Raw genomic sequence first — 14,139 nt, 5'->3', positions numbered from 1 at the left:
AGGATCTGTACAGAGCTCTCTGCTTTAAGCATAAGCACGGGGGTGGGCCGGGGGGGTGGCGGAGAGAAAAGCATGGCAACTATGTAAACATACTACAGAAAAAGGAAAGAAATAAATAATTGCCGGGGAGGAAAATTCATCTAATTCATTTAATGTAGAATGAATGTAAATGTATATACCTTCACAAAGTAAAAGTAATTATAGGCAATAAAAATCAGAAGCGAAGCTGGTAGAAGCAGGTGAAAAAAGGTATAAGATGGCCAATCTTCTCCTTCATTGCAAGGAACCAGTTGATAGTTCTGAGAAAAGCCTTTAGGTAGCCCTTCCATTTCCTCCTAATCTATTTTTTTAATCTCTGGGGCAGAGACGGAAGAGGGCAGGAAGGCTGAAGAGGTATGAACATTATAAAATTATTTGTCTACCCATCAATCTATCTGTCCCCCCAAAATATATATCTACTTATTTCTGGAGATGAGATTGTGGGTGATGTGTTTAATCTTTTATTATGCTTACATTTAAAAATAATAAGCATTTATCTTTTTTTAAAACTTCAACTCATTATAATAATTATTATTTTAACTCTATGGGGTGTCAAGTCACTTTCAATAAAAATTAATCTGAGGGTATATGATTAAGAACATTATTTTAGAGACCAGGTTAACTCCCCTCCAGAGGTTTTGTAATTTTTGGTGTGAGATACACTAAGAAAGCTACTTAAACTCTCCAAGTCTCAGATTTCTTATCAGTAAAATGGAAACAATAATAGTACCTACCTGATAAAGTGGTTGTGAAGATTAAATGAAATATCCCATGTAACAGTACCATGGTGCTTGGTGTATAATAAGTGTTCAATAAATGTTAGCTATTGTTATTATGTTTAATATACTAAATTTCTCTAAATTCATAATATATTCTTCACCATTTTTTTTAACCAAAGTTCAAAAATAATATAGCTCTATTATAGTCTAAGCATCTAAACTATTTTTAAACCTATTTTTATATAAAGGAAAGAAAGCTGAAATTTCAAAGTTCAAAATATGGATTGAATCATATTTTAAGTTATTCTTAATGATAAAACAGAGAATATAATCTAATCATACCTCTTTATTATCTAGTATTTCCAAGGCCTGTTGATGTTTTTGGTAGAGTGGGTGTCTTCTGTCAGGCTTAATGTTAAACTGTGGCTTCTTTTTAACTGAATCTTCAAATGTGGGTGAACTGGTGTCCAACAGTTGTGAAATATTTGGTACAAATATGAAAGGCTTAAAAACAGATCTAGAAGAAAAAGTATTAAGTTTGGTATGTGGGGATATAAAAATATTCAGCATTATTCTAAATCTTCTAAGATTCCCTCTAATTTCTACTAATTTATAACATACTAATTGTTCTTGTCATACTACTTATACCCATGCCTGTCTTCCCTGGTACACTGGGATCTCCTAAATACTTTATTTAGCCTTGTATTCCCATGAACCTAACAAAGGGCCTGGCATATAAACAGTGTCAAGTAAAATTATAGTTCATCATTTTCTACTGCAAACTCCACAGTTGGAGGGTAAGAACAATCCTCAATGTAACAGATTGAGCATTAGGATTTGGGATGAAAATAAGCAGCAGTATTAATAAGGGATTCACAAGTTTTATTCCGTTTTCTGGAAGATATCTTTAATAATATGAAAGATTATAATACTAAGAGATAGTGAATATAAGATCACTTCTAAATGAAATGTGCATTAAGTTTTATGAGATACCAATGATTTAAATCAAGGTAGTCTATATATATCCTACTTAAGATATAACTTGAACTATTGATATTTTGTTTTACATGTATGTATTTGCTAGATCATTTAACCTTTTTACTCTTACTCATCATCTAATATTTAATACTGAAATCTGCATTAGAAAACCAACCTACTTTCTTTTCTTGACAATTTTAAATATAGTTAGGGAAAGAGGGAGTAGGGATAACTGCATACCAGAAACTATAAACATTTTCATCCCATATGAATGAGAATAGTTATGGCAATGATACACATAGGAAAATGGCAGACTAAAACCTGAATAGAAAATGCATTCAAGAGACTTCCCTGGTGGCGCAGTGGTTAAGAATCCGCCTGCCAATGCAGGGGACAGGGGTTCGAGCCCTGGTCCGGAAAGATCTCACATGCCACGGAGCAACTAATCCCGTGTGCCACAACTACTGAGCCTGCGCTCTAGAGCCCGCGAGCTGTAACTACTGAGCCCATGTGCTGCAACTACTGAAGTCCACATGCCTGGAGTCTGTGCTCCACAACAAGAGAAGCCATCACAATGAGAAGCCCGCGCACCGCAATGAACAGTAGCCCCCGCTCGCTGCAACTAGAGAAAGCCCACGTGCAGCAACGAAGACCCAACGCAGCCAAAAATTAATTAATTAATTAATTAATTTTAAAAAAAAAAGAAAATGCATTCAAAAATTATTGTGGTATTCGTGCAACAAAAATTTAGCCCGACAAAATCATCACCAAACTAATGACTCTACCCTACCCCTGACCCCCTGCTTGGTTTATAGCATTTTGTGACTTTACCTCTCAGGATCAGGAGTCCCTGTAAAGAAGTGGATGCAAGGAACGTTGGAGTCTTGAGGTAAAATAGAAACCATGCTTGCAGTGGTCAGGAATTCTCCCTCCATATTAATGCCACTTGGTTTATCTCGGAGAATTTCCATCATTGTTTCAAAAGTTATATTTCCTAGGGAAATGAATTTTAAGACCATCAAATACATATGCATTTGCAGGTTGGTATCCTGCAATTATGAACTGCTTTCTCTATTGATAATACATAATATGAGACACTGGTCTAGGTATAAATTAAGTAAGATTGACTATAAGCAAATCTTGTATCATAACTGTTAGACTCACTACACTGTCACAAGGAAGATTTTTTTTAATATAAAATATACAAAATCTCAAAACATTATAACAGGTTAAATCTGTTATTTCCTAAGAAGAAGAAATCAATAATGCAAAATACACTCAATCTCACTGTCGTTCCAAAATTTTTTAAGAGGTATGTAGTTAACAATTAACTAATGACATCAATAACTATTATCTGAGTCTATCCATTCTGGGAACCAAATATTAAGAGAATATTGTGCTTAGTTTCCAATATTATACAAGATGTTCTTTACAAAATAACAAATTATTTTTCCTGTAATATAATTTCTATGCTGACATTAATACTCTTGTATGAAAGTGTGAACTGTAACCTGAGCGGGAATGAAGGAGGCAAAAGACATTATTGGCTAATGGAATTTGTATGTACATAGTTCCACTGGACTACTTTAAAAATTTAAATGTCCATCATGCGTGATGAAAATAAATGGCATTATATTCTGTTTTCTACTTTCATAGGTAAAGTTTGATATTTTAAGGAGATTTTTTTGAGAAAAATAGAAGAAAATCTCTCTCTTTAGCAAACACAACATGTCCATGGTTACAGAGAACCTCAGAATCCCATATTTGGAAGGAATTTCCACCAAAAAATTTTAAAAGCCAATCATGCCCTCAGACAGCTCTGTTTCTTTCTATATATATCCATAGTCAAAGATGTGATTTAGGATCTATCTCATGACAAGATGAATAATCTTACCCTTCCACAATGCAGTCCTCTAAAAGTAGCCAAAATACCTTCTTCTCACATGATAATAATTCTCTTCTCCAAAATTTATGACTCAATTCTCCCTGAATCACATTAGAACTCCTTCAAATTAAAACTTACTACTAAGCTTAACTGAAATAAACTTTTCCTCTCCATCTGTCTTTTGTCTGTATTGGTCCTATCTTTTGTTTATCTTGGTCCTATCTCTGCCATCAGATTATAAATTCCTGATCTTTTGTCTGTATTGGTCATATCTCTGCCATTAGATTACAAATTCTCTCAAGACAAGAATGGGATTTTCTCTGTTTAGTTCTCATTCATTCAACAAATATTTATTGAACACCTAGTAAATGCCAGGCACTGTCCTAGGCAATCGATAGATAGATAGACACAGACAGACAGAAAGACAGATATTGATAGATTTAGACATGGATATACAGCTCTGTGAATATAAAGAAATGAAAGTCCCCTGATCTAATTTCAATTGAGGTAACCACAGTTAACAATTCAAAAAGGATTTCTCCTGGGACTTCCCTGGTAAGACTCCACACTCCCAATGCAGGGGGCCCAGGTTCGATCCCTGGTCGGGGAACTAGATCCCACATGCATGCCACAACTAAGAGTCCGCATGCCACAACTAGGAGTCCGCATGCCGCAACTAAAAACAAAAGATCCCGCATGCCGCAACTAGGATCCACTGCAGCCTAAATAAATAAATAATAAATAAGTACTTTTTTTAAAAAAAAGATTTCTCCTGAAGAGTTTCAGAACAGGTCTGAAACCTTTTCTTTGAATAAATGCAAGAAATTCTCATTATCGGAAGAAAATTGGTACCAGAGAATAGCCACTTAAAGCAACATATTTAAAATAAGAATCAAAACTTCATGGTAAGTAGTGGAGGAAAAGGATTGACTGGGTCTTTAAAATGAAATTAAAATACAAAAATAAATTTATATAAGCTTATAGTTAACAAAATTTAGGTTAAAATTTTAATATGCTAATTCTTAGAACAAAGAATGAAACAAGTGTAATTTTTACAACAAAACGGTAAGAGAATTCGACTTTATTTGACTATTGCAGAATGATCATACAGATAACGATTGCAAAAATATATGAGGACTTCATCAAATTTCTCAAGTCCCTCTCTTAATTCTTTTTTTTTTTTACTGTATAATAATTTTTTTTTTCCTTTTTTAAAATTTTTTGGAGTATAGTTGATTTACAATGTTGTGTTAGTTTCAGGTGTACAGCAAAGTGAATCAGTTATACATATACCCACTTTTTTTTTTTTTTAGGTTCTTTTCCCATGTAAGCCATTACAGAGTATTGAGTCAAGATCCCTGTGCTATACAGCAGGTTATTATTAGTTATCTACTCTTAATTCTTTAATATTCAAATCATTTTCTTTTGAAGCACTTTGTTGTGTTACTGCTCTCAGTTTTTCTTCAGTTGTCAATAGGTCTAACTCTCTGTCCATTTTTTATTTGCCAATGGCTTTGTATGTGACCTAATCAGTTATCTAATGTTAATTTCATGGGCTTCTGGAAATCTTGCATCTTTTGTAAGACTTTCAGTTTGTATTTTATTTGTATTGTGTTAATAATCATTAAGAGACATCAACAAAAATATTGACACAAAGAAGAGGAAGGATAGTGTTAAGTTGGGAAAGATGTTTGAATGAGGACTAATTTTATAAATAGATGGTTAATCAGTGATTATCTTTATGTTTGAGACTACCTTTGCTTCCTTATGCAACCCTTGTAACTTTGGGGCATCAGACTGAAAATTCAGATAAAATGGACATCCCTCCTACCATCCATCACAACTTGCTGCAATCTTTGCTTCATTAACCAGCTGATATATGACTAAAATGAGGTCATTTTTTAAAGTACCTACATCTCCCCAATTTTCTTATATGACCTCCTAATTTTTTATGCTTGTACAAAGTTTATACTCCCCAAAGTATAATTCTACAAGAAAATTAAAATAGAATCACTAACATATAATTACTTACCTGAAAAACCAAAGAGAAGATTTTAAAACTACGAAAACAAAAGACTGTCAATGAGGTGTCCCATTAAATAAGTAAAAACACTCAACAGCTTTCTTATAGATCAAAACCAACCAATTAACAAACATAATAGAAAAATATTCCATTCACATTACCAGTAAAAAAATATTAAATATCCAGAAAAAAACTTAAAAGTCAAGTGGAAATCAGTAATCTAAGCTTCCACCTTAACAAACTAGAAAAAGAAGAGCAAAATAAGCTCAAGGCAAGCAGAAGGAAGAAATAATAAAGATAAAAGCAGAAATCAATGAAATTGAAAGCAGAAAACAGAAAAGTCAATGAAACAAAAAGTGGTTCTTTGAAAAGATCAATAAAATTGACAAAACTCGGGGCTTCCCTGGTGGCACAGTGGTTGAGAATCTGCCCACCAATGCAGGGGACACGGGTTTGAGCACTGGTCTGGGAAGATCCTACATGCCGCGGAGCAACTGGGCCCGTGAGCCACAACTACTGAGCCTGCGCATCTGGAGCCTGTGCTCCGCAACAAGAGAGGCCTCGACAGTGAGAGGCCCGCGCACCACGATGAAGAGTGGCCCCCGCTTGCCGCAACTAGAGAAAGCCCTCGCGCAGAAACGAAGACCCAACACAGCCAAAAATAAATAAATTAATTTTTTAAAAAATTGACAAAACTCTAGCTAGACTGACAGAAAAAGAGACACAAATTACAAAATTACCAATATCAGAAATGAAACAGGGGTATCATGACAGACCCTGCAGACATTAAAAGCATGATAAGGGAATACTATGAACAACTCTATACCCATAAATTAACAACTTAGAAGAAATGGACCAATTATTTGAAAAGCACATATTACCAAAACTCACTCAATATGAAATAGATAATTTGACTAGCCCTATATATCTTAAAGAAATTGACTTTAAAACTTCCAGAAATCTCCAGGCCCAGATGTTTCACTGGAGAATTCTGTCAAACATTTGAGGAAGAATTAACTCCAAATCTACACAATCTCTTCCAGAAAATAAAAAAGGAGGGAACATGTCCTGACTCATTTAATGAGGCAAATATTACCCTTATACCAAAACCAAACAAAGACAGTACAAACAAACCAACACAGACCAATATCTCTCATGAATACAGATGCAAAAACCCTCAACAAAATATTAGCAAATAGAACCCAACAATATATAAAAAGAATTATATACCATGACCAAGCTGGGTTTTTTCCCCAGGATACAAGGCTTGTTCAATATTAGAAAATCAATGTAATCTATCATATCAACAGGCTAAAGAAAAAAGAGAATCATATCAACTGATACAGAAAACGCATTTGACAAACCTCAGTATCTATTCATGATAAAAACTCTCAGCAAACAAGGAATAGTGGAAAACTACCTTAACTTGATAAAGTTGACAAAGTACATCTACAAAAAGCTACAGCTAATACTATACTTAATGGTAAATGACTAAATGCTTTCCCCCTAAGACTGGGAACAAGGCAAGGATGTCTGCTCTCACCATTCTTATTCAGTATAACACTTGAAGTCCTAGCCAGCACAATAAGGCAAGAAAAGGAAATAAAAAGCATACAGATTGGAAAGGAAGAACTAAACTGTCCCTATTTGCAGATGGCATGATAGTCTATACATAAAAATCCCAAGGAGTCTAACCAAAAAAAAACCAAAAACAAAAAAACAAACAAAAAAACAAACCTCCTAGAACCAGTAAATTCATTTAGCAAAGTCACAGAATACAAGATCAACATACAAAAAAGTAATGAAAACAATCTGAAATTTTGAAAAGTTCTTATTAAGAAACAATTTGTTTAGGCTCTATAGAAGAGAAATAGAGACTGTTTTCTCGTTTAGGTTGAGACTGCAAATTTTGTAGGTCCAACTTCACTTATAGAATCTATTCTAAAGAAGTAATTTTGAAATGCAGACAAACTTAATAAATAAGATGTTCACATGATTTACAGTGGTAAAAGGGAAACAACCAAATAGTGAACAATACCATTTGTGTCCTCCCCTCCACCAGTTACTATGTTCCAGAAGGTCATAGACTGTATCATGTCTGCCACTATGTGGCCCCATGCCTAGCACAGAGCAAGTGTTTATAAAAGATTTCTTTAACAACAACAAAAAATGTCAATATGGAAAACCTAGACAAATAAAATTATAAAAGTCTATTTAGAACAGAAAAGAAAAATTCAATAAACGGACAACCATATCTTGTTCTTGACTAGGAAGGCAATATTATTAGATGTGAATTCTCCCCTAAAATAATCTATAGTTTTAATTCAAATCCAATCAAACCTCAAAAAGATTCTTTGGGGAGAAGCTGGAAAAATGATTGTAAAATTAACCTTGAAAAATGAACAGTCAAGGATTGTCAGGAAAATTCTGAAAAAGCAGAATAATGAGGAGGTATTTGTCCTACCACATTAAAAAAAAAACCTGTAAATTCATTCATATTGTCCTTTGGCTCATAAAGCAAGTATTGAGCACTTATTATGTATACTTACACTGTTCTAAATGAAACTGGACAAATACAGTAATCTAATTTACACTTGGGTTTACTTAGGAATTTAATATTTGATAAAGTTGGTTGGCATTTCAAATCAACAGAAAAGATAATTCATTTAAAATATGGTGTTGAGATCACTGGGTAATCATTTGAGAAGTGAGAAAAAAAAAGCTGTAATCCTAATTCATATTTTATTTTAGAATAATTCCAGAAGAATTATAAATTTTAAAAATAAAACTATAAATATAAGATGTAGATAACCATTTCTGGTACAGTGAAATGGCCATTCTAAAAGCATGACATCAATGCTAGAAACCATGTAAGAGCAATTCCACATGGGACAGAATCAACCATTTTATTATTACTTTTCTATTTATGCCAGCTATTCTTTTTCCCTTTTTATCCTTTCTTGCCCTCTTTTGAATTTTCCAAGTATTTATTATTCTATTTCTCCTGTTAATTACTTATATATTCTTTTATTATTTTATTAGTTTCTCTTGACTTACTACAGTCTGCCTTAAATTAGTTCTTCACCACTTAGTTAATGCAAGGACCTTGTAACACTTTAACTCCAATTACTGCCTCCTGTTTTTAGTGCTATTCTCATATATTTAATTCTACTGTGTTCATCTGGGTCTTCTGAGAAGCAGATGCCACAACATGAGATTAAATGTACAAGGATTTTATGAGGGAAAATGCCTATGCAAGAAAATGGGGAGGAAGCTGGACTGCGACAGAAGTCCGAACCTGGCTTTACTAGAGAGGGAAGAAAGGTTGGGTGAAAGTGACCTAGACTGCCATGCCACCTAAGGAAAGCTTTGCAAGGCCATCAAGGAGTCTTTGACCCAGAGTCAGCCATCAGAGGAGTCCAATGACCCCAGGAATGGGCCTGCCTTAGTCTCCCTGCTGCTTTCAGTCACTGGCCAGGAGCAGCCTGTGGGAAGCACAACCTTGGTACTACATGAATTCAATGCACAACAGAATTTGAGCACTGCAGCTATGGCCATTGGTCATAAAATTATTATTATTTTAAAAAGACAATATTCATTTAGTTTCATGCACGTATTTACTGTTTCTGTTGCTCTTCATTCACTCCTGCTTACCTTGCCTCTATCAAAGATCATTTTTCCTGCCTGAAGAATGACCCTTAGTATTCCTTTTAATGCCAATTGGCTAGTGACAAATTTTCTCAATTTTATTTTTGGAGGATATTTTCAGTGGGTATAGAATTCTAAATTGGTAGTCATTATTTTTCTCCATCACTTTACAGATGTCATCTTATAGTCTTCCAGATTCTTTCCCTTCTTTTGAAAAGTTATCTGTCAGTCTTATAGTTGTTCCTTTGAAGATAATATATATTTTCCCTCTGACTGCATTTAAGATTTTCTGTTTATTTTCCCCCTTCAGCAATCTCACTACAATGTGCCCAGGTGTGGTTTCCTTTTATTTATTCTTGGGATTTGCAGAGCTTCTTGAAGCTGTGGCTTGATGACTTTTATTAGTTTGGAAAAATTCTTGGCCAGTATCTCTTCAAATCTTGCTTTTGCCCCTCCATATTCTCTCTCTCCTTTCCTATTGGGACTCCAACTACATATATATGAGACCTTTTCAATGAGTCCTATATGGCTCTCACACTCTTGTCTATATTTTCCAAACTCTTATCTCTGTTTCAATCAGGGAACTTTCTACTGATCTTCCAGTTCACTAATTTTTTTTCTTCTGCTATGTCTAATCTGTTGTTAAACTAATCTATTGAATTCTTAATTTCAGCTATTATAAATTTACAGTTCTATTAATTCCATTTGGTTCTCTTTTATAGATTTCAGTTCTCTGATGAAATTCTCCATCTTTTTGTCTAATTTTCTTGAACATATAAAACATACTAATTTTAAAGTCCATATCTGATAAAACTAATTTGGGGATAACCAGTGGGTCAGTTTCTACTATCTGCTTTCTCTTGATTTTCAATCATTTGATCCTATTTCTTGGCATGTCTTATAATTTTTTATTGAACGTTGGACATTATAGATTAAAATCTGTAGAGGTACTGCATGATATTTTCCTCCACAGAGTATTTAATTTTCTTCTGGCAAACAGATGGAATACAGGTAGATTACCTACTGATCCAGCTGAGACTGATCTATTCTGTTTGTTCTTATTCCTAAAGTGTAGCCTTTCTGGGGTTTCAACTGAAAGCCTGGGGTATTTCCCAGGCCCCTTCTTCTTGGTTGTTCATCAAATCCAATTTTTGTCCCTAAGGTCTTGTGGGACTGCCAAAATCTCTACTTAAGTTTTTAAGCTCTTGGTAACTACTCATCCTACAGAGTCTCATCCTACATATGCACTGCTTAGAAGTCAGCAACTGCTTTAAGGAGAAATTGTGACATAGAAGGTCAGACTCTTCTCAGAGTGCACATAGCCTTTTCCCAATCTCCTGGATCTAGGCCCCTCATGTCCTAACTGTTTTGGGTGTTCACCATGCCTTCAAACAGTGGGCTTTATTTTCCCAGCTTTTAGTTATTCTTGGGGAGAGGTTAGTCTAGTACTAGTTACTCCTTGTTAACCAAAAGCAAATATTCAGCTTTGTGCTTTTAACCACTCCAATTTTATGCCTCCAATTTATTAAATACATCAGTCTCTTTTTACCCTCAAGTAGTATCAATTTCTGAATAACATAATGAATGTGGTAGACGCATACTGTAACAAGTACAGTTTAAAAAATAACACAAAACATATAGTTCCTGTCAGCGGATAAGATATCTTCAGATACTTTGTATGGAAATGTTTAATTACTTCATTAAAATTAGTTCTAAAGAAACAAGTAACTTTCATTTAACATAATTGGTTGACCACAGGTATGTTTTTCCTCTCTCCCTAAACCCTACTATAATGACAGCAAAGGAATAAAAAATGAAATTACTCACAAAGACAAAGCAAGCATGAAGAGCAAGAATTTCCCCCCATCCCCATGATATATGGGAATAATTAAAAGAAAAAAAGGTTACATCAAGTCTGCACCCAAATTGTGATTTTTGTGACATTTCAAATTAAAATAAAATTGATTTCCATATAAGACAGTCTAATGTTCCACCCTCAGTTAATCACGCAAACTTCCAACTGTTTTATGTTAATAGCAAATTTTCACTTTCTCCATAATATAGCTATGACTTCAAATTCAAGAAAAATAATGTATAGATAACTTGTTACAGGAGCAATATCTTTGTTAGTTTTGGAAAAATGCAGAAAGAAAAAAAAAGGATATACCTGAAAACAACCCTTAATATTAAAACTAAACAATAAAGCAAAAGCCATCCACACCTATCTATCACACACATAGCTTCTGCACCTAGTGAGATTTTAGAATGATTCACATATAAATTCCTGTAAATGGCAAGTTTTAACGAAAACAGTGTCAGAACCATAACACTGCAGTAACACAGGTATTACGAAAATGTTTTCTGTAGTCAAAACCTACAATTCTCAAAATGAAAGAAGGGTTTACATGATCACTTGAGTAGGATAGCTATAAGTAATCCACTAGCAAGCATTGAATAAGTACTGAGACTGCAGTGGCAGGGTTCACTACAATGAATGCAAAACACAGGGTACAATTTCACTGCAATTTAAACTAGTTATTTAAAATACAAGAGTGAATATAGATACAATTTGCATATACATGCAGCACAGTTAATAGCTATCAGGTAGGAATACTTGTAAAGAAGAGAGGTAGGCTCTTCCATCTAGAAAACTCATAGGAAGAATTAGCCATAATGTACTAGTAGACAATTTTCTATAAAAGTACTGGAAAGACATTTATTCTTTTGGCAAAGCACAGAAAGTTGGATGCACTATACTTCATACTTAGGGGAAAAATAAGTTTCATGTCAGATTCATCTATTACTATAATATTTTATGCATTTCAAATCTATAATTCAGTTATTTTATAGTTAAATATAACAGAATTAATTATTATGATACAGTGGCTAATTAATTTAAAATTATTTCTATTTTTTTCTTCCTTTCGTCCAATCACCCTAAATCTTATGATTCTTGACATTTTCCTCTCCACCTTAATTATGTGTTGTTATTCTTCATTTTTTAAGAATACTTGCTAATTTTATGTCCTAAGCCTTTAGGTTTATTGCCAGAAGAAAAGCAATCATACAACATCATACATACATCAATCATACATCATCATACAACAGTGATCTTTGTTAAACTATCTGCAAATTACAATTTAATTCAATTCAACTAATAATCCTTTGTTAATTTAACAAAAAAAAGAAACTTATTAAGCACACACACACTAGTGCAAGACACTGAACTAAGTGCTGAGAGAAATATAAGGACAAATGAGAGTCCATTTTTTTCAGTTTCATACAGGAGATAAATGAAGAGCACAAATACAACTTCCTCATTTGTACAATGAAGATAATACCTACTTCACATGGTTGCTTAAAGAAAATAATGTAATCACTTAGCACAGTGTCTAGCCTTTGATACACTTTTTTAATAAATAGGAGTAGGTGTTGCTGCAACCAGTACTGTCTCTACTTTTACAATAACCGTAAGCCTAAAATCAAAATCCTTAGAATAACATATTTTAGCATTTTCTTCATATGTATCTATATGAAAAAAGATAGTTTAAATAACCTACTTACAAAATGGCAAACTAATATTAAGAAACTGTATAGGAAACTTTTCAAATGATGACATTCTTCTGGAAATTAAAATATAAGACATTAAATACTTTGAAAACAATGATGTTAAGGCATTCTAAAAACATTCTGTCACAAACTTTTTTCTGCTATACATATAATTAATTTGTTTAATGAATACCTGAGAAGCAAGTATCAATCACTGACTTATCTATCTCTGAGTAGTTGCTTTCTGATTGATTTATAGAACCATTTTATCCTTCAAGTGAAGGAAGATAAATCAGTCACAGAGTTTTATTAATGGAAAGACCCTTTTAGCATTTATCTGCCACCCAATAATCTTCTAAATAAAAGTTATTTTTCTGGAATTATTTGGAGGCGAATAGACAAAGGTACATTACTAGTAATTTTTTAAGAGTTAGTAGTAACCAAATATAAAAATGGGGAAAAGATATATTAAGAACAGGAAAGTTATTTAAAAATTATAAATTTTCAATAAACATAAGAATATGGTTAACCTCACTAATAGAAATATATTTTAAAGTAATAATATGCCAATTTTGCCTAAAAATTTAACAAGATGGAACAAAAACAATATCCTATATTGGTAAATATATTAGAAAATGGGCACTCAAATATTGCTGGTGGAAATTTAAATTGACGCAACTTTCCTAGTGGTCATTTTGGCAATGAGTTTCAAAAGCCTTAAAACGTGCACATGCTTTGACCCCACATTCTACTTGTAGGAAATTATTCTAGGAAAATAATCATGGATGTGAAAATAAAGAAGCTATAAGCATACTGTATAATTTTCAGTGGTAGAAAACTAAAAACAACCTAAGTAACAGAGAATTTGTTAACTAAATCAATCAATCATACAATCAATCTTTACTATATAATGATAAAATACAACCACATGGAAATAAATAATATACCAAAATAACAGAATACTATGCATCTGTTAAAAATGAGAAAGCTCTATATATATTAAAATAGAATGATCTACATTATATATTGGTAACTAGAGAAAACCTATGTGCAGAAGAGTGTGTATGGCATGCTACCATTTCTGTAAAAAGGAGAACAAGAATACCTATACATATTTGTTTCATTAAGCATACATCATCTCTGAAGGCATATACAAGGAAATGCCTGGAGGAAAAAGGACTGAACAGGGGCATGTTAGAAGGGAGAGGCTTCACTGTGTACTCTTGTATACCTCTGAATTTTGAATCATGTGAATATATTTATTTTTATAAGTAAAAGAATGTTATAGAATATTAAAT

At 33.2% G+C, this 14,139-nt stretch overlaps 1 protein-coding gene across 10 annotated transcripts in view; it reads right to left on the bottom strand.

Annotated features, from left to right (window-relative positions):
* The window catches only part of SCRN3 (secernin 3), a gene marked incomplete at its 5' end in the record, with an annotated part of 35,202 nt that overhangs the window by 4,241 nt on the left and 16,822 nt on the right, over positions 1-14,139 (bottom strand). For 7 of the 10 annotated variants that reach the window (XM_082465427.1, XM_082465430.1, XM_082465429.1 and 4 more), the window contains 2 exons: positions 1,101-1,275; positions 2,568-2,730. In XM_082465427.1, coding sequence (XP_082321553.1) covers positions 1,101-1,275; positions 2,568-2,730 — 338 coding nt within the window. Of the gene's footprint in view, positions 1-1,099; positions 1,276-2,567; positions 2,731-14,139 lie in introns of those variants that run through there. The other 3 variants (XM_082465432.1, XM_082465433.1, XM_082465434.1) reach the window with 3 other exon arrangements.

The sequence above is a fragment of the Balaenoptera physalus genome (assembly GCF_965194825.1).
Source record: "Balaenoptera physalus genome assembly, chromosome: 6".
Taxonomy (NCBI): Eukaryota; Metazoa; Chordata; class Mammalia; order Artiodactyla; family Balaenopteridae; genus Balaenoptera; species Balaenoptera physalus.
The sequence above is the reverse complement of the archived record's forward strand: the minus strand, read 5'-3'. Positions and strand labels throughout refer to the sequence as shown.